Source organism: Micromesistius poutassou (assembly GCF_964030765.1).
Source record: "Micromesistius poutassou genome assembly, chromosome: 20".
NCBI lineage: Eukaryota > Metazoa > Chordata > Actinopteri > Gadiformes > Gadidae > Micromesistius > Micromesistius poutassou.
In genome coordinates, this window is record NC_140290.1 from 6,714,167 (window position 1) to 6,737,170 (window position 23,004).

The 23,004-nt window shown below is 48.0% G+C and overlaps 3 protein-coding genes across 7 annotated transcripts in view; all 3 read left to right on the forward strand.

Moving 5' to 3' along the window:
- The window catches only part of akap9 (A kinase (PRKA) anchor protein 9), a 73,484-nt gene extending 61,279 nt beyond the window's left edge, over positions 1 to 12,205 (forward strand). For all 3 annotated transcript variants that reach the window (XM_084485013.1, XM_084485014.1, XM_084485015.1), the window contains 22 exons: positions 75 to 119; positions 592 to 732; positions 891 to 935; positions 1,183 to 2,028; positions 2,335 to 2,395; positions 2,496 to 2,617; positions 3,027 to 3,236; positions 3,421 to 3,588; positions 4,359 to 4,464; positions 4,709 to 4,892; positions 5,426 to 5,576; positions 6,154 to 6,495; positions 6,945 to 7,235; positions 7,709 to 7,947; positions 8,263 to 8,368; positions 8,538 to 8,744; positions 9,104 to 9,313; positions 9,793 to 10,025; positions 10,207 to 10,295; positions 10,592 to 10,742; positions 11,084 to 11,214; positions 11,570 to 12,205. In XM_084485013.1, the coding sequence (XP_084341139.1) occupies positions 75 to 119; positions 592 to 732; positions 891 to 935; positions 1,183 to 2,028; positions 2,335 to 2,395; positions 2,496 to 2,617; positions 3,027 to 3,236; positions 3,421 to 3,588; positions 4,359 to 4,464; positions 4,709 to 4,892; positions 5,426 to 5,576; positions 6,154 to 6,495; positions 6,945 to 7,235; positions 7,709 to 7,947; positions 8,263 to 8,368; positions 8,538 to 8,744; positions 9,104 to 9,313; positions 9,793 to 10,025; positions 10,207 to 10,295; positions 10,592 to 10,742; positions 11,084 to 11,214; positions 11,570 to 11,613 (4,122 nt within the window). In that variant the 3' untranslated portion in view covers positions 11,614 to 12,205. The remainder of the gene's footprint in view (positions 1 to 74; positions 120 to 591; positions 733 to 890; positions 936 to 1,182; positions 2,029 to 2,334; positions 2,396 to 2,495; positions 2,618 to 3,026; positions 3,237 to 3,420; positions 3,589 to 4,358; positions 4,465 to 4,708; positions 4,893 to 5,425; positions 5,577 to 6,153; positions 6,496 to 6,944; positions 7,236 to 7,708; positions 7,948 to 8,262; positions 8,369 to 8,537; positions 8,745 to 9,103; positions 9,314 to 9,792; positions 10,026 to 10,206; positions 10,296 to 10,591; positions 10,743 to 11,083; positions 11,215 to 11,569) is intronic.
- Positions 12,206 to 13,452: 1,247 nt separating this feature from the next.
- mterf1 (mitochondrial transcription termination factor 1) lies at positions 13,453 to 15,167 on the forward strand. The gene is made up of 2 exons (XM_084485093.1): positions 13,453 to 13,576; positions 13,912 to 15,167. The coding sequence occupies exon 2, from the start codon at positions 13,943 to 13,945 to the stop codon at positions 15,164 to 15,166; it is 1,224 nt and encodes a 407-aa protein (XP_084341219.1). The 5' UTR covers positions 13,453 to 13,576; positions 13,912 to 13,942; the 3' UTR covers position 15,167.
- A 377-nt stretch (positions 15,168 to 15,544) lies between these two features.
- dus3l (dihydrouridine synthase 3-like) lies at positions 15,545 to 22,586 on the forward strand. 3 transcript variants are annotated; one of them, XM_084485091.1, is made up of 17 exons: positions 15,601 to 15,670; positions 15,877 to 15,933; positions 16,302 to 16,419; positions 16,653 to 16,944; positions 17,311 to 17,677; positions 18,062 to 18,141; positions 18,271 to 18,360; positions 18,571 to 18,612; positions 18,709 to 18,861; positions 19,091 to 19,207; positions 19,326 to 19,391; positions 19,773 to 19,883; positions 20,044 to 20,140; positions 20,326 to 20,401; positions 20,800 to 20,988; positions 21,570 to 21,698; positions 22,317 to 22,586. In XM_084485091.1, exons 3-17 carry the CDS (start codon positions 16,304 to 16,306, stop codon positions 22,390 to 22,392), a joined length of 2,001 nt encoding a protein of 666 aa, XP_084341217.1. In that variant the 5' UTR covers positions 15,601 to 15,670; positions 15,877 to 15,933; positions 16,302 to 16,303; the 3' UTR covers positions 22,393 to 22,586. The 3 variants fall into 3 exon arrangements, with proteins under 3 accessions (XP_084341218.1, XP_084341217.1, XP_084341216.1); XM_084485092.1 differs by lacking the exon at positions 15,877 to 15,933 and having other exon boundaries at positions 15,545 to 15,670; XM_084485090.1 differs by lacking the exon at positions 15,601 to 15,670 and having other exon boundaries at positions 15,814 to 15,933.
- Positions 22,587 to 23,004: the final 418 nt, after the last annotated feature.

Sequence of the window (23,004 nt, forward strand, 5' to 3'; positions counted from 1 at the left end):
TGTTAACTTTCTCATTCACTTTTTATACCTACATATAAATATCAATGAAACATCTCGTTTTCCTTTTATTGCAGGAGAAGACTTTGGCAATAAGCAAGGTTGAAGAGCAAATGCAGACGGTATGGATTTAAAAAAAATATCCTATTCAAGATATGTGATATGATTGTCTATCATTAAATGGGCTATAGGTAATATTTTACAGTTGTAAAGACAAGACAGCCCAGACCAATAGGGCAAGACTTTGAAACCAAACAACCCAAAAAGCATATCCTTTATGTGTTGCATTCATGGACCTGTGATTGACAGGCAAGATGGACACCCAAAACCAATCAGGGAAGGATGAGATGAGGTTTAAAATCAAAATCTGCTCACACAGAGGCGGGCACAGTCAATTCAATATATAATATCAAACAGATATTCTTGCAGTGCATTTCACTTAATAGCTGACTGATTGCTATGGCATTTCTAACTAATTACGCTCAAATTATAACTGTTGAATCTTATCTACAAGACCTTTTAAAGAAGGGTGCATTTGAGGTTGTTTTTATGGCATTCAGCATCTAGCATCTCCTCTAACCTTCTCCACGCCAGGCATCGCCAGGAGTCGGTGGGGAGGCGGCTCAGCGGGGGTTGGACCTTCAGCTCCAGGAGGTGCAGAAGGAGGTGGTGGTGGTCAGGGAGGAGCTGGACTCCTGCAAGCAGAGCTCTGATAGGCTACAGGAGCTGCTCCAGGTTGGACAGCTCAGTTTTAATCACTTATAATGATAATGAACATGTGATTAAGATCTTTACACCTGGTCTGAGGCTTGTTGAAACTACAGCATCTAAATTGTCCTAAAGGTATATTTGTTTTAGTTAGTTTGTGATTGGTTGTTTGTTGTGTTTTCTAGGAAAGGGAAATGACTATCGCTCACCTTAAAGGAGAACTCTACAGGGTAAGAAGATACAAGTTCACTTCCTTCAACTGTTATACAGTATATATATATATATATATATATATATATATATATGAGTCGTTACCTAACAGTTTTTTAATCAACAACAGGTTCTTGTCCTTGCTCACACTGATTATATGCTAGAATTGCCCTCTGTCTCAAGTCAATCTGAATAAAAAGCGAAATGTGAAACGATCATGCTGGTCTCCCTCCTCATGACCTCCCCTCCGTCTCTGGTCCCTCCCAGGTCACCGCGAGGGCAGAAGGAGAAGGCCAGGAAGGATCCAGCGTCCCGGAGCTCCTTCAGCAGCTCCAGGAGGTCCAGACCCAGGCAGCCACCACCAAAGAAGAGTTCGCCAGCTGCCGGCAGCGAGCGGACCAGCTCCAGGAAGACCTCCGGTCCCGCGACCTCGCCGTTGCCCAGCTGAAAGACGAGCTCCGCGAGCTGCAAGCGGCCTCGGAAGCGGCCAGCCTGTCCCAGGAGCCCCCCTCTCCCTCCCCGGCGTCCCCTTCGCCCTCCCCTCAGCCACGTTCGTCCTCCTCCTCCACCACCGCGGCCGCCGGCAGTCAGCCCAAGAGGAAAGCAGGCAAGTCGTTGTCCGGCAAGGGAAGTGGCAACGCCAAAGAGAAGGCGTCCTTATCCAGGAAGAACTCTGCAGCGGCCGCCCAGCCGGCCTCGGAGAAGACCCAGAGCCAAGGGGGTTCCGGGGCCGAACGCCAGCCCCAGCAGGAGCAGCGCCGGCGGGTGTCCGTCGCCGACTCGTCCACGCAGACCCACCAAGACCTCCAGACGACCACCAGCACCACCACGCCCACAGGGGTGGTCGCAGAGACCCTGAGTCCATCCGTGGCGGCCCAGAAGAAGAAGAAGAAGAAGGAGGAGGAGGAGGAGGAGGAGGAGGAGGTGGTGGCGGAGGTGATCGGGGAGTTCCAGGAGAAGATCGTCCAGATGCAGGAGCTCCACGCCGCGGAGATCCTGGACATGGAAGCGCGGCACATCGCGGAGAGCGAGGGCCTGCGGCTGGACACCCAGGCCCTGGAGAACGAGTGCAAGGCCCTGAAGGCCGTCATCGACAAGCTGCGCTCCGGCGAGGTGAGGGGGCGGGTCGGGGGGGGGGGACAGGTCGGACAGGTCACCGTGATACATATACATGTTGTTATGAGGTCATGTGGTTTCTAGAAGCCATTTTAGATTTGTATTTGGACATGAAGCCATGCACTCAGTCGAAGTGGCTTACAAACAACAGATTATGCGTCACACTGCATCACAGCACATTTCCCTTGCTAATAGCCGAGGAGTGGCCATGCCACTCCTAGGGATTACACTCCACTACCGGCTCTTAGATTTGACCTACAGCACCTTTGAATGTTGACTGAACCACCTCGATGTTCCCTCCAGGCCTCGTCGGCACGAACAGACCGGCCTGCATCGCTGCAGTTCAGGGACGGATACACCAGCGGTAAGAGACACAACGTTTTAATCTTTTAATTTTCAGCATTCAGCCGTTGGTAGAACCAGTGTGAGAAGTACAAGTATCCTATGTGTGGCTCCCCCTGCAGACAGCAGCTCAGACTACAGCCAGCGGACGGGCTACGACCCCCCCAGCCTGCAGCAGGAGTTCAGGACCACCCCGGAGGGAGCCAGGCGGGACGGGGAAGACCCACTCCCTGACAAGATCAAGGTATTCAAATGCTGTAACTTTATTATTCACTTGTAAACTTAATTTCTTGCAGAGAGTCTCAGTCTGCAGGCAGACAGACAATGACCAGTTCAACCTTCTATCCATGATGGCTCACTTATCTTTGAGGGATGTGGCTTTTAAACTTGCTTAAAAGAAAATCAGCTTGATCTTGAAAATAATACCTGCCTATCAGCAAGTAAGATTGTTGTCGTTATTAATTCAGTCGTATTCAATTCATTATTTGTTTAGCCCATAATCACAGTTACAGTCCCAAAGGGCTGAACAGGCCATATATTTCTGACAGTAATCGAGTGTGTGTGTGTGTGTGTGTGTGTCTGTGTGTGTGTCTGTGTGTGTGTGTGTGTGTGTGTGTGTGTGTGTGTGCGCCCGTCTGTGTGTGACCATCCAGACTCTGCTGAGAGAGGTGCACCAGGAGGGCATGCAGGTGCTGTCCCTCTCCGAGTTCCCCCTGACGGAGGACCAGCCCGGGGCAGCAGGGGGTCCAGGGTGGGGCCAGACCCCCAGCCCAGGCTGGCCCAGGGAGAGGCAGGCCCTGTTGGACACAGTGCAGTCCCTGAAGACCCTGGTCACCCAGATGCAGACGCACAGGGGAACACAGGTGAGACCACCTTATCATCTATGTTTAGAATGAAGTTAAACTCACCAATATACATTTCTCCTCATGACTTTAATGTAACAGGGGTTAAGGTTAAAAGCTTCAAAACCCAGACTGCTTAGGCCTGTTTGTTGACCGTTGTCTCTCTCCGACCCTCCCGTCCCTCCCGTCCCTCCTCTCCCTTCAGACCCCCGGAGGAGCGGACTGGCGTGGGGAGCTGCTGGGCGCGGTGCAGCAGGTGCTGATGGGGGAGCGCGGCGTGCTGAAGAGCGCCCTCTACAGCCAGCTGGACCAGCTGGACAGCAGCGATGCCATCGTCCACCTCAACCAGCTGGAGCAGCGGCTGGCCCAGCAGGTGAGCCCCCCGGCCTCGGCCCTGCTCCTGCCTCCTCCTACCCTGAGAACCCCCTTCTGGGGAGGATTTTCATTTGAAACTGAAAAACTAAAAAGTGGATTTAGAAAAATAGTCCAACTTTTTGGTGCCGTTTCCGTTTTTTTTTAAAAAGACATTTAAAAAGAAACACATTAAACACGACATTTAAAAATAAAAATAAAAATCATGGATTTTATTCTCCAGACAAGAGGGGTGGTTGAGATTAACACAATGTTGCTTAGGAAAGTTTGTGCACAGTAGTCAGTTTACTCCTGGGTCTTAATCGCAGACTCACACATTCGGATAAAATGTGGCAGCACATCTAACAGCAGAGCATAAACTAAAAATAAAATATCCCAGGGGTCGCTAAAATAATTATTTTTAGTAGTCCCTTGGATGCTGGGTGGGCAGAATGGCAAAAATAAAACTGTGCGTTTTCTCTCACTCACTCTGTCTGTCTCTCCATCTGTCTGTCTCTCTGTCTCTGTCTCTTTCTGTCTCTCTCTCTCTCTCTGTCTCTGTCTCTGTCTCTGTCTCTCTCTGTCTCTGTCTCTCTCTGTCTCTCTCTGTCTCTGTCTCTCTCTGTCTCTGTCTCTCTGTCTCTCTCTCTCCCTCTCTGTTTCTTTCTCTTTCTGTCTCTGTCTCTGTCTCTCTCTCTGTCTCTGTCTCTTTGTCTCCGTCACTAACATACAGTGTGTTGTCTCGGTCACTAACATGCAGTGTGTTGTCTCTCGTTCTGTCCCCTGGTGCAGGAGGTCCACCACAGAGAGGCCATGGGCTCTCTCCACACCGCTGACCGCTCCAGTCTCCTCTCTGAGGTCCAGCAGCTCAGAGCCCAGATGGAGCAGCTCCACCAAGGTTATTAGAGTTGTTGATGCTGCTCGGGGTGTTAAGAGAATTTCAAACAAATAGGACAAAAAATAACCTTGATCTAAACACACATTTCAGTCTCCCACTAAACCATTCAATCAAATGCAACGGAAAAGGCATGCATACATTTAAAAAAATAAGACAAATAAGTCAATACGACCAACCTGTGCCACGGCCCACAGTTTGAGAACCCCTGTTCTGAACAACCTGTCAATCACTCTGTGTCCTTCAGGCGTCCAGCCAGTGTCGTCCCTGGGGCCAGAGGCTGAGGGCGGGGCCCAGAGAGAGAGGTCTGGGCCCACCGGGGACAGGGTCCCGCTGGAGGAGCTGAAGGGGGAGCTGTCCCAGACCAAGCTGGAGCTGGAGACTACGCTGAAGGCCCAGCACAAACACCTGAAGGAGCTGGACGCACTCAGGTCTGACCTGCAGACACACACACACACACGCGCACACACACACACACACACACACACACACACACACACACACACACACACACACACACACACACACACACACACACACTCTTACACAATCATGTTTCACACACACACTCTTACACAATCACGTTTCACACACACACTCTTACACAATCGAATTTACAGACACAAACTCTTACACAATCACATTTCATTTATCGACCATCAATTAAATTATTCTAAATGGCTTTTTATTTTTATTTAGATACATAAAAAAATATAAAGTGATTAATAATTTTTAATTATGTCTCTAACCGTATTTTTTTTTCTCCATGATGTTCAATTATGCCCAAGGCATATGCACAGATTCATTATTATTATTAATAGTATTAAAAACATTTCTTTACAATATCCGATTCAACCCGGCTCTCTTTGCATCGGTCATGAGCTCCCGACCGTTACCGTACCGACATCTGTTTTAAAGTCCTGCGGAACAAGGTGTTGAGAGTACCTGTGTCCCGGTCCCACAGGAAGGAGGTGTCTGAGCGGGCCGGGGAGCTGGAGGCGCTGACGGACCAGCTGTCTGAGGAGCGCAGGAGGAGCAGGGAGCTGCAGTGGGCCATGGAGAAGGAGAGGTGCCGGACCGGCAGGAGTGAGGAGAGCCAGCAGGAGGAGCTAGAGGTCAGAGATTCATATGATGAATAATAATGCTGAATGGTATTATGCTCTTCATGTATAATGTTTATAACATAACCTGTCCTAGGCTATAGCTGTTATAATATTAAGCATTATGTTATTAACTATAATACTGAATGGTATTATGCTCTTCATGTATAATTTTTATAACATAACCTGTCCTAGGCTATAGCTGTTATAATACTAATTATTATATTCTAAATTATATTATGCTCATCATGTATAACATCTAGAACATAACCTGTCCTAGACTTACAATAATAAGTATTATGTTATGAATGGTACTATGCTCATCATGTATAACATCTATAACATAACCTGTCCTAGGCTATAGTTATTACAATTATGTGATGAATGGTACTATGCTCATCATGTATAACATCTATAACATAACCTGTCCTAGGCTATAGTTATTACAATTATGTGATGAATGGTACTATGCTCATCATGTATAACATCTATAACATAACCTGTCCTAGGCTATAGTTATTACAATTATGTTATGAATGGTACTATGCTCATCATGTATAACATCTATAACATAACCTGCCTCCGCTCCCAGGACCTCCGGGTGGCGGCGGAGGAGCAGCGGAGCCACGCGGCCCAGCTGGCCTCCTCCCTGGAGGAGGAGCGCCGCGCCTCCTCCCAGCTCACCCAGCAGGCCCAGCAGGCCCAGCTCTCCCTGCAGACCCGGCTCCAGGAGCTCCAGGTGCAGCTGGACACCCAGCAGGCCACGGCCCGGGAGATGAGCAGCGCCCTGGGCAGGGAGAGGGAGCTGAGGACGGGGGCCGGCGGGGCCGCCCGTCTGGAGGAGGAGCAGGAGGAGCAGGAGGAGGAGGTGGGAGGAGGAGAGAGGAGCATGCTCCAGAGGCTGCAGCGGGACCTGGATGAGAAGCATGCACAGGTGATGGTGGGGTCTGATCTGTAGACCTGATGGGGAACACACATTACAATATGGGTTAACATGAGTTAATAATATTCAAAAACATATGTATTTTTATATTTATTTTGATAACTTTATAAGTTATCGTATTTTTAAACACTATTTCAAAAAAAAGTTTAGGGCTGAGAGTTTTAGGAAAGAGTTGTTATCCCCATGATTACGACACACACCAACTTCATGACACTTTTTTCGTACCGTCGTTGTGTAACTGTAATAAGTGATGTATATGAAATCCGCCACACAACATAGTGTTATACTATGTGTCCGGGCAGCCTAACCCACGGACGCGGCTATTAAATGCATATTTTAATGTTTCCATTATTTATCTTTAATCAGCCCCTGTATAACACAAATGTGCTAAAAATATTTTTTCTTCCTCCTCCTCCTCCTCCTCCTCCTCCTCCCCCCAGGTGGTGCGCCTCCTCGGGGAGCTGGAGACCCAGCGGCTGGAGGCGGTGCGGCAGCAGGAGGAGGTGCAGCTGGGCCGCCAGCACTCCCACAGGGACCAGGAGGCGCTGCAGGAGGCCCGCGGCCGGCTGGCCCTGCTGGAGGAGCGGGCGAGAGACGCCCAGCAGCAGCTGGAGAGAGAGGGCCAGAGGAGGAGGAGCCTGGAGCAGGAGAAGGAGGCGCTGGAGGAGAGGCTGGCGGGAGGAGCAGGAGGAGCAGGAGGAGCAGCGACACGGTCGCACGACCCACAAGACGTGAGCGCTTTAAGACCTTTACCTCGTTTTGGTTCTGATATTTTCAGATCAGGTTAAAAGGCGTCATATACATTTTTAAAGGTCCCTTTATACCACCAGGGTTGAGTGTGATTAGCCGTTACAAGCAGTTTTGAAAATCTGCCTCTACTGACATCACAAGTGGGCGTGTCCACCTAGATGTACGCTGGATAGATCAGTCTACCAGCCTACCCAGTGGACTGTAGCAAACACTGCTCATCTATCCAGCACACATCTAGGTGGACACGCCCACTTGTGATGTCAGAAGAGGACCTGGTGGTATAATATGTTACCTTAAATTGGTAATATCCTACCAGTAGTGGGCTATTTAAAATAGCCCACTACAGTTGAAATAGGTTTATAGTGTATAGTTTGCCTCCTCTTTACAGTACAGTACAACCATGACCTAGCCATCTCCAGCTAAGCGTGCGTGTCTCTCTCTCGGTGTATGACAGCCTGCCTCGCGACGCGGCACACCCACCGACCGCGCCGCCGACGGGCTGCACCACCAGGAGACTTCCATCACCTCCACCACCGCTGCCCATGGGCACACCGGCCCCGCCCCCTACTCTGACATCACCAGGGGGGCCCAGTCTGGACCACCGGGAGCATGGCGCTCCGGCGACCAGATCTTGGGCAAGCTCCACCTCGCGGCCTCCAAGATCCGCGCCATGGCCGGCAAGAACACAGACAGGTAGAGCGCACTTCTGGTGTGGGTCCGGTGTTGCATTACCTGTTTTATTCCTTTCATTCGGATTGCTTGTTTCTGATAAGTGAAGAATCCTCTCCCTTCTCCTTGAGGATGTAAACATAAAGTAATAATAACCTGTTATGTTTCATCGTTGCGATGTGTTCAAAACAAGTGTTGACATGCCCTTTAACCTTAGCACTCAGTTAAGCATCCATTCACCTGCTGACGACCAGGAGGCATTAGCGGGTACCTAGTGGTAGCAGTGGTGGCCTGATCTCCCTTATTGATCCCATCACCGTCCCCTGTGTGTGGCTGCAGTCTGACCGCGGAGGTGGAGAAGGAGGAGCTGTCCTGGATCCAGACCAACCTGGACGAGGTCATCAGTATGTTACAGCAGTCCCCCGGCCTGCCCCCGCTCTCAGAGGTCAGTCCACTGCCGTTGGCTTGTTTGTTGTGCTTTGTGTCACAGGGTAGCCTGGTCCTGGACACACAAGCACCCTCTTGTATTTAACGTGATGCACTGAATCGCTGAACCAAAAAAAACTGAAGAAACGTCCTAATCCTAACCCCTCTGTCCTACTCCACTCGTCTAGCACCAGAGTCTGGCTCCGATGGCAGGAAGCTCCCTGGGCAGCAGTTCGTCTAACTTCCTGTCGGAGCGCCTGCTGCGTCAGAACGCCGAGCTGACGGGCTTCGTGAGCCGGCTGACGGAGGAGAAGAGCGACCTGAGGAACCAGACGCTGCGGCTGGAGGACGAGCTGCGGAGGCACCGCCACGCCGGACCCCCGTCCGCAGACACTGTGAGTACGGCGGCCGGTACTTTAGAGAGTGCTGTAGACAGTACTTTAGAGAGTACTGCAGCTAGTACCTTCAGTCAGTACATCACCCAGTACTTTAGTCAGTACATCACCCAGTAATTAAGTCTTACATCACTGAGTACTTTAGTCACTACATCAAAGAGTTTTTTAGTCAGTACATCACCCAGTATTTAAGTCTTACATCACAGAGTACTTTGGTCAATACATCTAAGAGCACTATAGTCAACAAATCACAGAGTACTTACTTTAGTACTTTACTGACTACATCAGGGAACACTTTAGAGAGTACTTCAGTTAGTTCTTTACTCACTCCATCACTGAACCCCCCCCCCCCCTCCCAGACTGGGATGAGGAGTGCCCCCACCAGGAGCGACTGGGCCGTGTCCAGCGCGCTGCTGTCCCAGGAGCGGGAGGCGTGGTCGCGGGAGCGTTCCCGTCTGGAGAAGGCCCTGCAGCAGGCCCAGGCCCAGACGGCCCGGCTGAGGGGGGAGGTCCGCAGCGAGGCCCTCAGCGACGTCACAGGGCCCGACCTGGACAACGCCGCCCTCAAGGTCAGCGGGGGACGGGGACGGGGGGGGACAGGGATGCTTGTCTGACCGGGGGTGGGGGGCGGGGGGGATGCAGTCTTTTACAGGTGGACCATTTATGCTTATTTTCATTCAGGCTGTCAGACTGATGCCCTGCAGCCTGATCTATACACAGAGAGTGAATGAAGTTTAGAATATTTTTAATATTTGTATGTAATTTTTATTTATTTTTTATTTATTTTTCGATATTTTATTCACTGTACTGTAAAGTGCTGTCGGAAACCCTGTAACATACTGTTTGTTATCTGTTGCTGTGTGTATTCTTTAATATGTTTTCATTTTTTTAGCCATCCTGGGCCTAGCTTAACATCTTGCCAAAGGACTACAGTTGAACAGAAATGTTGATCAATGTGCACTGTGTCCTTTAAACATATCAATTCAATCAAATGATAATAATAATACATTAACCAATGCATTCCCCATCCCTCGCTCTCCCCCCGCAGAGGATATACGGGAAGTACCTGCGCTCGGAGAGCTTCCGCAAGGCGCTGGTCTACCAGAAGAAGTACCTGCTGCTGCTGCTGGGGGGCTTCCAGGAGTGCGAGGAGGCCACCCTGGCCCTCATCCACAGGATGGGGGGACGTCCCGCCATCTGCGGCCCGGACTCGGTCGCGCTGCGCCGCCGCGGCCTCACGCGCTTCCGCTCGGCCGTGCGCGTCTCCATCGCCCTCTCCAGGTAGGAGGCCTGTGGGGCAGGGGCCGCCCCACAAGTGTCTGTCACTCGTTCAGCATTGACGTGAAGCAGCCTGTACTGTACTATGCGGTTGCGCATTGAAAAAAAAAAAAGAAAAAAAAAAGCGAAATGTGATGGACGGCAACAGAACCTCACCCACACCTCTCCTCTCTCCCCGGGTCAGGATGCGCTTCCTGGTGCGCCGATGGCAGAAGGCCACGGGCGTCAGGACCCCAAGCCCCAGCTCTGGCCTGGGCAAGACACACGCCATAGGTACCCGTCTCCAGTGTTGTGGTTCCATCGAGGCTTTAATGAGAAACCAGCTCCCATAGTTCATAGTCAGCATTTGAATGACGTTTGAAAGAGTTCTAAAACAATGCAGGAGCCTTTGAAGTGGTCATGTGATCCACCATGGTAACGCCAACAACGCTAATCGTGTGTGTGTGTGTGTGTGTGTGTGTGTGTGTGTGTGTGTGTGTGTGTGTGTGTGTGTGTGTGTGTGTGTGTGTGTGTGTGTGTGTGTGTGTGTGTGTGTGTGTGTGTGTGTGTGTGTGTCCGTCCCCTAACAGGGATGGAGGTGAAGGGCTTCCTCCACCCAGGGAGCGTGGAGGTGTACAGGGAGAGAGGAGGAGAACGAGGAGGTGGTGGAGGGAGCACCAGCAGCAGGGGACGCAGCGGACGGGATTCGCCCAGATCCGCTATCTCGAACACGACCCACCGGTAAGGTCATAGGGGTCAGAGGCCAACGGATGACCTCGACTCTTTCTAGAACTGATGAACACACAGCGAGTGGAATGAGTTGGTGGTAACTGCTGAATACAGATAACGCGTTTAGGGGCCAGACAAAGAAGGGGGCTAGGGGGCTAGTGTTCAATTCCCAGTGGTAAAGGTACCGGGTTCGATCCCTGATGTCTGTACCCTAGCTGAAAGGATCCTGGACTAACATGCCCTCTCCCTCCATCTGTTCATTGTGTGTGTGTGTGTGTGTGTGTGTGTCTGTGTGTGTGTGTGTGTCTGTGTGTGTGTGTGTGTGTGTGTTAATATTACCGTCCCTGTTCCAGGTACCATGTGGGAGGGGACGCTGGCTCTCTCACGTGCTCCCATCTCCTGAACTACGACCCTGACCGCGCCCTCACCGACTACATCTCCCGGCTGGAGGCTCTGCAGAGGAGGCTGGGCAGCGTCACCTCAGGTACACTCACTCACTCACTCAGTATACTTGCATGCAAAACATCTACAGAGTTAAAAATATATCACCTCAGGTACACACACATACTCACTTACTCATTTTCTCTCTCTCTCTCTCTCTCTCTCTCTCTCTCTCTCTCTCTCTCTCTCTCTCTCTCTCTCTCTCTCTCACTTTCACTCTCACTCTCACTCACACACACACAGTCACACACACACACACACACACACACACACACATGCATAGAAAACATCTACAGTAGTCACAAATTTAAAACAGAGCAGTAAACTGTGTGTTTGTCCTTTCCTTTGTTATACATACATCAACTCTCCCATTATAAAAACGATCATTGTTTCCCCAGGTTCATCTTCCTACGCCCCGTTGCACTTTGGTCTGAGGAGATGAGGAGGCTGAGGCGTTGCCGTGGAAACTGGCTTGAAGAAATCTCTGTGGCCTTTCTCTCATGCGGAGCAGTGTGCGCTATTTTATTTTCACGGACGCTACATTCCATGTGGACCAAAACTCTCGTCGTGTTTTGGTGTCGGTGTGCTTATCTGGCTACTATTTATTTATTTTTTTATTTTTACTTTGTGTGCGTTTGATTTGTCTCCAGCACACGATGGAAAAACCAGCTTTCGTTTGTCATTTTTCAATCTGCCTCTCTTTAGTTTCGAATGGAACTTCACTTCAATCATGTGTATATTGGTCTTATTGCTAATTTAAAACTCTCTTGATTAATTTATGAAAATGTATGTTGTCGTCCTTGTTGTTGTTGTTTCTCTGTTTGGACGACTGGAACATGACTGTGGAGAGAGTGTGAGGGTGAGGAGGAGAAGTAGGAGGAGGCTGCTACTGGATATTAATACACTACACTGTGTTTTGTTAAGGCCGCTTTAACGGACGGACTGCAGACGACATTTGTAGAGAGTGTATTTTTGTAAAGGGTAGGTGCTTTTGAATTTCCTGGGTATTTTGTCAAGAACTGAAATAAAGATGATATTTGAAATAATGATTGTGGCATTGCTTGTTTCCCAATTAAAGTCAGCCATTCCTGGAAGTTTCATAAAACATTTATAGTGCATAAGTTAGTTAACTCGCCTATGATATTCTACTACAATACCATGATGATGAACCTAATACACAAAACAGTAGTAATCAATACCAAAACCAAAAGGAGATGATTAAATGTTGTATGACATGAAATGGTTTATTTTATTTATTTGAACAGATTACATCTTATCTACATCTTAAAATGAATAAAGATGTCACGTCTTCAGGGGATTAAGTACCAGCTTTTAAGCTGGGAAGACCTCCAAAAATATTTCAATGTATGCTTGGTTTTTAAGGTCACTCACAATCTAGCTCCACCACCACTTGCTGAGTACATCAATAGAAGAACAGGTGATCGTGTCACAAGGGGATCGTTGAGGGGTGATTGTGTTATTCTGTTGCAAAAAAGCACTTTTAGTCAGTCAGCCTGGTCCGTCAAAAGTGAAAAGGAATGGAATTCAATCCCACAACATATCAGAGAACTAAACACATACAAATAGTTTACTAAGCAGTTAAGACAATGGATGATCAATACATATACATGTCAGCACTAAAATCATTTGTTGTGAATGTGGTCAACACACTATGTATTTAGTTTATTTATTTATTTATTTTCACTGGTGCTTTGTATTTTGTGTTCTGTTGTTTTACCTTAGTTAGTCAGTTCTGTTTGTTCTGTGATGCCCTGTTTTGTGCTGTGGGGTTCCGTCCTGTTTATGTTTTTTTTTAATCTTGTTTAATTGTATTTTCATTTAACATCGATGCCAGGGGACTACAGATAAAAAATAGCCTTTTGGCTAATTCTGGCATTTTTAACCCATGTATGATCATGTGTTTTATTAATTTGCACGGCCCCCTCTTAAATAAACTGAATTGAATTGGATAGGCATAGACTTACTGAAGATGTACAGGTGGTGCTATATATTACAAATTAGTCTTAATGTGCCCATAATGTGCCCTATTTAGAGTGTCAACATTGTGTAGTATAATGTGAGTGTGCAAATCTGTTTCCTTAGATAGTGCATGACTTAATACCAATAAAGAGGATAATGTACTTCTGCCATAGGTTGCCAGTAAGCCAGTATCAGTCTCCATACCGATAGAGGGCGCCAGGTTTGTCTGACAGTCGTGGAGCTGTTTTGGTGTTATCTTCCTCGTCTATTGTGTCCGTCATCAAATGGGTCTGACGAGAAACAAATCACCGGTCTGTTGTGTACGTTTTAAGGTTATGACTACGCAGGTTGATCTGCACATTCATATTGATGACGTACAATATTTACCGAAGGACTTACCTTGATAACATGTTCACAAACTAATGGTAACTAACGAAGCGTCACCTTCTATCTCTCGTATGTGATCTGTGTTGACACTAGTTCGGTTAAACTTATTGTAACTTATGTCGTCTATGGGTTAAACATGCTGCAATCGAGAGAATGAATGGTGTGGGTTAATTTGAGGCTCAGTTCGTATACAAGAACAGGTATATGGTATTAACTGTTAACTGAGTATAGATAAATAAAGATAATAATAGGTGGGACATTGTTTTAATTTAACTTAGTTACTCCAGGAAACTGTAGTTGTTGTTCTCCTCTGCACCTGTGCTGTTTTTGATAACAAATGGACTAATGCATACATTTCTTTCTGTTCCCACAGGATAGTGCAACAGACACCGTCTAGCACAAAAATGACATTAGTATCCATAACCAGAGCTCTGTTGAGCCTAGACCGAGCAGTGGCGTTGCAATGCCGTTCCTCTCTCCTTCCCATCCAGAGGACAGCCCCCTGGCTCCCGAGGGGGCTTAGCACCGCCACACCCACCCCAGACAACGACCACCTCCACAGCAAGCAGGAGACCTCGGCTGGCTCCGAAAACGTGTCTCTGCTGGAGAACCTGAGCCTGCTGGGCGTGGACCTGAAGAAAGCCCGCCAGCGACAGCCGGGCGTGCTGCGCAAGCTGCTGACCAACGAGCAGGGCGTGGCCGGCTTCCTGCAGGCCAAGGGCGCCAGCCGGCAGGTGATCGCCGGCATCATCTCACGCTACCCCCGCGCCATCACTCGCTCCCTGGACCACCTGGAGCAGCGGTGGGCGCTGTGGCGCCGCGTGTTCGCCAGCGACTCGGAGGTGGTGGACATCCTGCACCGCTCGCCCGAGTCGTTCTTCCGCTCCAGCGACAACGAGAACCTGGAGAAGAACATCGCCTTCCTGTCCTCGCTGGGCTTCGACGCCAAAGCGCTGCACCGGCTGCTGACCACGGCGCCGCGCACCTTCTCCAACAGCGCCGAGCTCAACCGCCAGATGGTGGAGCTGCTGGAGGACGTGGGCTCGGAGCTGGGCCTGACGGCGCACACGGAGCCCACGCCCGAGGGCTTCGCCAAGGCGGTGATCAGCAGGAACGTGTACGTGCTGATCCGCAGCACCAAGCGCGTGCGGAGGAACGTCGAGGTGTTGCGGGCGACCCTGCGGCTGGACGACGGCGAGCTGCTGGCCCTGCTGCAGGGCCCCGGCGCGGAGATCCTGGACCTGTCCAACGAGTACCTCATCAGGAACTTCCAGAGCCTCCGGGGGAAGATGGCGTCGCTGGGCTGCGGGCGGGCCGACGTCAAGCAGCTGGTGGTGGCCTACCCTATGGTGCTGTACATCAGCTCGGAGAACCTGAGCAGCAAGCTGGACGCCCTGCTGCGGGGCGGGGTGGCCATAGAGCAGGTGGTGGACAAGCCCAAGGTGCTGGACTACAGCACGCAGAACATCGCGGCGCGCATCGGGGAGCTGCAGAGGGTGGGCTATGATTTCCAGAGACACGGCATCGCCATCCTGGACACGAGTCGCAAGAGGTTCGACGCAAAGATGCTGAAGCTCAGTGCTGCGCTGCCACCGCCACCACCGCCGCCGCAGGGAGAGGCGGGGTGATCTGTGAGCTGGAGGAAGAATGTTATTGTTAATATGACTGAAGAATGTATGTTTGATTGGAGGGTTGAAATGTTTTATTGGTCAATGGATTTTAAAATGGGAATTTCTATGTGCACTACTTCTCCAAATTTTCACTTGTTCTGTACTCTGAATGTTTCCGAGATGTTTTCTATAGATTGTGTCATCTGCTATCGACATATATAAAGGAACATTTTACTTTTTGAAATGTTGAGATATGTTATTTTAGTTGATCCAAGACCATAAACAAAGGCTGAACACCATTATACCGTTCATTTGGTTTGTGAAAGCTGTGGCAGAGTGTGTTCTTTATGATTGTATGCTGCAGGTTTGATGTTTAAGTCTTATCTTACTCAAGAAGAATATGTGCTGCATTGCTAGAGCTCGGAACCAACATTTTGTGCCGAGCATCCAGCGGACCGTCCCAAATTGTTGCACAGCAGCAGTTCATCACGCACGCACTACACACTCGGTGCTCCTGTGAAGGTATCCGACTGCAACGCTACTACTATACACTACTTTATGTTCTATTATACATGTTTGACCAGGAAAAGCGCTCGTAGGTTAGCACTCTATTAGCTACGGATGTAAACATACTGATCGTTCTCTATTTGCTAGCTGACAAGATAAATTAAAGGCTGAATTGATAAGCATTAAAACAGATGTACATTAAACATAACGTAATATTTCAGAAGATTTCGTGACCAGGACCGAAGAAACTGATTTACATCAAATAAAGCGACTTGTCGGTAAACGTGCATCCATTCTCCATTCATCAGCACAGCAGACGAGCACATCGGTGGTGTTGTGATCACATGTGTTGCTATGTGGTTGGCTTGTAATGGTTGTTCATCATACATGCAGACCGCTGGTGTCATTCACGGGAACATAACGCTTGAGAACCCTAGACCAGCAAGCACAAGGGTTGTTAATCATATACCCCGTGTATACGGGAACACAACTGGACACTCCAGCATGTTATGCACACATATACAATTGCAGATGTCTTTTAATATCCTCGGATATAGAACACACAATAAAGTCGATTCTTTGTTCATAAGGTACCATTTGTTGTCATTCTAATCGAGCTAACCCGTTACTGTTTGGGTGGCGATAGGAATGGAGGAAGCAGTCTGTCAAGGTGGAGAAACACAGGTGACGGAGAAAGTACCAGAGCTGGCTGTTGATGGAAAGCTAGATGGAGTTAGAAAAGGCACAGCTGCAATTAAAACTGAGTAAGTAACCAATCGGTTACAATGAAAGTATTGTAAGTAGTGTTGTAAAGTGGATCATTTATCAGTAGCACATGCAGACAAACGTCTTACCCTAACCCTAGAAACACGGTCATGCAGCACTTTTTTTGGAGGTAGGCTACTGTAGTCTTTAATGTATGCATTGGTTGTTCTTTTCAATGAATATTTACCCATATTATTATCCCCCAACCCCCCTTATTTTTCCAAATGAACAGTTTTCTAACCACTAAAGACAAATTCCACGGGTTTCTTGACGCCAACGGGCAGCTCCCCAAGGAAAAAGAGGAGAAGAAGGAGAACGTTCCCCAAGACAGCGATGAGCTCAAAGGCACTACGGAGGCATCGGAGGAGGAACCGGCAGCCAAGAAGCCGAAGGTGGAGCAGCAGGATGAGGAGAACAAGACCTGGAAGCAGCAGGGAAAGAGGCAGCGAGGGCAGAACAAGTCCCGACCGCACGTGAAGCCCACTGCATATGAGGACCAGCGGCTCTGTCAGTCTGTGGCGCAGGTGGGAGAGCCTGAGGCCAATGCATCGTATTCATCCACTAAGGATCTGGGTTTGATTCCCAATGTATAGATTTATTTTCTTTTTTCTCACGCTTTTATCCAAAGGGATTAAAGTGAGGATAATCAAAACTCTAAAAAGTTAAAATTACGTCATTTTACTTTTCACTACGTACACGACAATGCCCTTATCACAACACTTTATTTATTGTTATTTTCTACCACTTAGTTACTTTGCAGACGCTTTATACACTTAGTGTCACTCTCAGATACACATTGAATATCACACATGTCCCATTCACACTGCACATTAGAAAGAAACAAAGAAACACAAAGAAAACACTTCACCTTCCTCACCCCTTGTTTACAGGAAAACAGGAAGTGCCACTACGGCGACAAGTGCAAGTTCCTCCACGACGTGGCGGAGTACATGGCGTCCAAGCCGGCGGACGTGGGCGCGTCCTGCTACCTGTTCGACACGTTCGGCGCCTGCCACTACGGCGTGACGTGCCGCTTCGCCCTGGCGCACACCACGGCCGACTTCCAGAGCACGCGGGACGAGGCGCGGGTCAAGGCCCAGGAGGGGCGCACGCCCGTCAGGAACAGCCTGGACAAGGACCTGCAGATCCGCCTGAGGAAGCACAACGTGGCCTTCGACCGGTCGGCCGAGTACCTCCAGACCATCGCCAAGGCCCAGGAGCCCGGGCCGCCGCCGCAGCAGCAGCAGCAGCAGAACGGTGAGGCACAGGGGTGTGTTAGGTCAAGGGCGTACAGTGGTGGATTGGGACCTGGCAAAAGGTCCTGGGTTTGATCCCCCGATGTTCGCTGTCTCAGCTGAAAACGTCCTTGAGCAAGATGAGCCACGTACCCCTAGTTCTTCATCCATGTATCTGAATCAAATGCAAGTCATAAATAACTAGTAAATAATGACAGTAATAGTACAACTTTGTCTCTATTTTGAATGTGGCTGAACATGAAATACTGTAGCTTATCATGAAGTAACTCGACTCGAAATGCTTAATAAAATCTGTAATGAAATCTGTGCCAAAGGACATAAAAAGCTATATTAAGTAATGATATGGTTGTTTTAATGCGTTTGTTTGGTTTCTCTTTATACCCAGGCAACCAGCCTGAAGTTCCAAGCTCTGACCAGCATCCAGCAGCAGAAGGAGCACATGAACCCACAGCACCGGATGTTGAAGTAACACATTTCACTGGTAGCATACCTTGACCTGACAGCACAAGGTCAAGCTCTTAGACTGCAGGTACTGCAATGCCATAGTTGCCATAGAAGCCTGATAACTAGGTTTTCCCTTTGGATGAATTTCAGGCTGGCACAGAGAACAAGACGATGGTGAAGACGATTGGCCCGCTGACAGACGTTGATGTCATCAAGTTGCGTGCATGTGAAAAGAAGCAGGTATCTGTCATAAAGAGAGTCATAAAGATTTCAAAATAAAAGTTCAAGGAGTAGTTATTTTAAAAGATGACAAAGTAACACAAACAATGAGTTTTTATTTCAAGATGCAGCCATTGGCATGTTGTTAAATGGGTTGAATTGTTTTAAGCAGATAGGTGTTAAGATGAGTTCTTGTCTCTTAATTGGTCTATTTCTCCCTCTGCTTTGAAGGTGGACTTTCAAGATAAGCTCTACCTCGCTCCACTCACTACAGTAAGTCCACGCCAACGTAGCTGTGAAAACAATCGATACAGACACCATATCAGAGAGAGGGTTTTTTAGCTAAGTGGTCCACTCTCCTCCCCACAGTGTGGAAACCTCCCGTTCCGCCGCGTGTGCAAGCGCTTCGGCGCCGACATCACCTGCGGAGAGATGGCCATGTGCACCAACCTGCTGCAGGGCCAGCAGTCAGAGTGGGCGCTGCTCAAGAGACACGAGTCTGAGGACCTCTTCGGCGTGCAGGTCACATCCCCGTCATCATCATCGTACATTCGAAGGGGTCTAAATTAGCTCAGAAATGAGATACGGTATAAATTCGCTCAGAAATGACAGTACACTTGAAGGATGTTGGGTTTGCAAGTAGTTCATTCTAGAAGGTTGAGGTGTAGTTTTGTGAGAACGAGGACCACACGTGTGTGTGTGTGTGTGTGTGTGTGAACGAAGGTGTGGGTCTGCTCCGTGTTGTCCACAGATAGAAGGCTGCTTCCCGGACACCATGACCAGGTGCGCTGAGCTCATCAATAACCACATCGACGTGGACTTTGTGGACATTAACTCTGGCTGTCCCATCGACCTTGTGTACAAGAAGGTACAACCTACTCACTGTGTGTGTGTGTGTGTGTGTGTGTGTGTGTGTGTGTGTGTGTGTGTGTGTGTGTGTGTGTGTGTGTGTGTTAATTTGTTTGCTACCGTCTCCTTCTCTCCAGGGTGGAGGATGTGGACTGATGACTCGCACCAGAAAGTTTGAACAAATAATCAGAGGAATGAACTACGTAAGTCCAACCATGAAACAACAAGTGCAATTTAACTCATAAAACATGTTATCGATTATATTGATTTGACCATCACATATTTGTTGTTACAATAACCATTTCAAGTTTGCATTATTCATTAACTTAAGTTTTGTATAAAGTATCTATCAAGCATTTTCACTGAAGACACAATAAGTGATCTCGTTTTGGACAAACCTTTCTGTGAAGTAAGTGCACTGAAAGCAATGTTCTCCATGAAGTGAACTCTGTGTCGCCGTAACCTACAAAATCAGTAACCTGAAATGAGCATACCTGAGGAAATGGTCCAATGAGGTGGAGAGCACCACGGGGAGGCGGGACTAATGAACATCCTCCTGGTCTTTCCTCCCGGCCCCCCCCCAGGTGCTCGATGTGCCGCTGACGGTGAAGATCCGCACCGGCGTCCATGAGAAGTACAACGTGGCCCACAAGCTCATCCCCGAGATGAAGAAGTGGGGCGTGTCCATGATCACGGTGAGTTTCCCAAGGGGGCAATGGAAAATAATAAATAATACCCCAAACCCAAAATAAACTTGATTTCCAATGCGAAACACAGCCCTACGTTCGCTGTGTGCTTTGTGCTTGAGACCTGACGTGCAGACGGCCTCACCCTCGCCCGTGTCTTCCCACACAGCTTCACGGTCGCTCCAGGGAGCAGCGCTACACGAAGCTAGCGGACTGGGACTACATAAGCACCTGCTCCTCACTGGCCACACCTGTCCCTCTCTTCGGTACGTGGCTTACCAGCGACCTTGTAAATGCCGGAATGTCGAAGCCAGTACAACCCCCTAGTCACCCTAGGGAACGCAAAGGTTGTGGAACACTACCCCCTTGTGTTGCAGTATAGGCGGGTGAACTGTGTTTTACTCACTGGTTGTCGTTGTTGTTGTTGACTTATTTATCAATTGGAACCCAGGGAATGGAGATATTCTGTCGTACGACGACGCCATGAAGGCAAGGGAAACGGGGGTGTCTGGCCTCATGATCGCAAGGTGGGTGTGCAGTGTCCCCAGGAAGAGATGGTTTGATAAGGTGAAGCTCCAGCAAACATGGGGTTGGAATCATTTGTCATCCATTTTATATTATTTTCAAAGAATAAATGGTAAAAAAATTCAGTTAGTGAGCAGCTGTTTGCGATTCCTTTTTGGTAAAACGTAGTGCGTCAAACAGTCTTTTGACAAGGGGACTTCCTCTCATACTGTGAAAATTACAAACAGCTATTTGTCACTAATACCATTTCTAATTTGACTCGCAACTAAAGAAGAAAATCATATATTCAATTTTATCAAATGGGATTAAACAAAAATTTAAAAACAAATCGATATAATTAAAAGTTAAAGGTCTTTAAATCTGGTTGGTCTTGGCCATGCACTCCCTCCTCTGGCCACAGGGGGGCGCTGATAAAGCCCTGGATCTTCACGGAGATCAAGGAGAGGCGGGACTGGGACATCTCCTCGTCTGAGCGGTTGGACAACCTCAGGAACTTCTCCAACTACGGCTTGGAGCACTGGGGCTCTGACACTCGCGGCCTGGAGAAGACACGCACCTTCATGCTGGAGTGGCTCTCCTTCCTGTGCAGGTGTGTGTGTGTGTGTGTGTGTGTGTGTGTTAGAATTACACTTTTGAATGTTTCAGACATACACACATTTGAAACATTCAAGGGAAATTGTGCTTAAAAGGATGCTCAGACCACGCTGTGTTTTGTTTTCTGAGTTTGTTGGCCATTTTGTTTGAACAGTATATGTAATATGTTCAATTCTATATACATGACTGAACAATTCTCAGGTAAGGGAAACATCCTGGCCTAGAAAAGTCTATGGGGCTCTGTCTCTCTCTCCCTCTCCATGTCTCTCTCCCTGTCCATGTCTCTCTCTCCCTCTTTCTCTGTAAGTCTCTCCTCCCTCTCTCTCTATATGTCTCCCTCTCCATGTCTCTCTCTCCCTCTCTCCCTGTCCATGTCTCTCTCTCCCTCTCTATCTCTGTAAGTCTCTCCTCCCTCTCTCTGTATGTCTCCCTCTCCATGTCTCTCTCTCCCTCTCTCTCTCTGTATGACTCCCTCTCCATGTCTCTCTCTCCCTCTCTCTCTCTATGTCTCTCTCCCTCTGTATGTCTCTGTCTCTCCATGTCTCTCTCTCACCTCTCACCCCCCCCCCCCTCCAGGTACGTCCCGGTGGGGCTCCTGGAGCGTGTTCCTCAGAGGATCAACGACCGTCCTCCGTACTACATGGGCCGGGACTACCTGGAGTCCCTGATGGCCAGTCAGCACGTGGGGGACTGGATCAAGATCAGGTGAGGAGGGCTCCTACTCTCAACCGCCTCCACTACCACTTAGGGCTGTGCGATTAATCAAATGATTGATTGCGATTTCGATATTTGCGTCAAACGATCACCAAACTAATATAATCGAGTTGAGACTGTATATATATTTTCTTTTTTTTAATTTAATTTAATTTCTTAAATGTTTTATATAAATTTGATTTGAACATTTTCTACTTGAACACTTTCAAGGAGAAATTTCAAAGTTCTCAATTACAAAGTTTTTTTTGGAGCAAAATGCTAAATAAATCATGTTTTCAAACACAAAAATAATCATTTCAATAATCGTGATTTCAATATTGACCAAAATAATAAAACTAATTGTGATTTTTTTCCATAAACAAGCAGCCCCGCTACCGCTATGTGTCCCTCAGTCTACACTCACGCTCATTCAGCAATTATAATGTGGATTGAGTTTCAGAGTCTCCGGACCAAACTATTGTTGTAATATGTTACCCTGAAAATGATGTACAGTACATGCCAAAATTAGGTATTCTGTCCGCCATTGGCTGGTGGCAGGGATTGGTTCTGGACCCTGGGGTTGAACGGTTTAGTCCCCCTAATAAGTTCTGATCTCCTCTCTTCTTACAGTGAAATGCTTCTTGGACCCGTGCCGAAGAATTTCAACTTCCTGCCCAAACATAAAGCGAACGCCTATGAAAAGTGATGTTCTCTCTGTCTCTGTTGTCTCCCTCTCTTTTTCTCTTCTCTTTTTTTTGCTCTTATGTTTGACCCTGGAGATAAAAAGATAACATTCGAAGACTGTGTGTGTGTGTGTGCATTTGTAATGATAAAAGGTGTTTAATATCTGGTTTGTTTTCTCTAAATAATATGTATGTGGTTGTGTATAGAACATACAAATAAAAAAGTATGCTGCTTGTTTGTCTTCTTTTGTCCTCATTATTCATTATATAGGAAAACTGCTGATGAAGATCAAATGTCATACTGTTGCACTGATCCTATATGGTGGGATATATACATAGATTAGTTATATACAAGTGCATCTTAGTTAGCCGCAAGCCACAAAGAGGATGTTGCATCCTCTGTCGCAGCTCCCTCCACAGAGTGCCCTATTGCTGAAAATATGTCTTATCTGATTGTATTTAATGGTGATATACTCACCAATGTTGCTCCTCTAGGGATAGCTTGGGAATCCTCTATCAGAATGCCTTTGGTCTCACAAAAATCAATGATTGTCCTGTAGGAGACATTTTCAGTCAGTCAATATGTTTGAAATGTTCAAGCATTGAAAAATGTTACTCTTCACATTTATGTACTC

Coding starts and splice junctions, on each gene's coding strand:
- mterf1 (XM_084485093.1), top strand. CDS start 13,943: ATGACATTAGTATCCATAACCAGAGCTCTGTTGAGCCTAGACCGAGCA.
- dus3l (XM_084485092.1), top strand. CDS start 16,304: ATGGAGGAAGCAGTCTGTCAAGGTGGAGAAACACAGGTGACGGAGAAA. Junction 17,678..18,061: donor GCAGCAGCAGCAGCAGAACG/GTGAGGCACAGG, acceptor CTTTATACCCAG/GCAACCAGCCTGAAGTTCCA. Junction 19,884..20,043: donor GGGGCGTGTCCATGATCACG/GTGAGTTTCCCA, acceptor CTTCCCACACAG/CTTCACGGTCGCTCCAGGGA.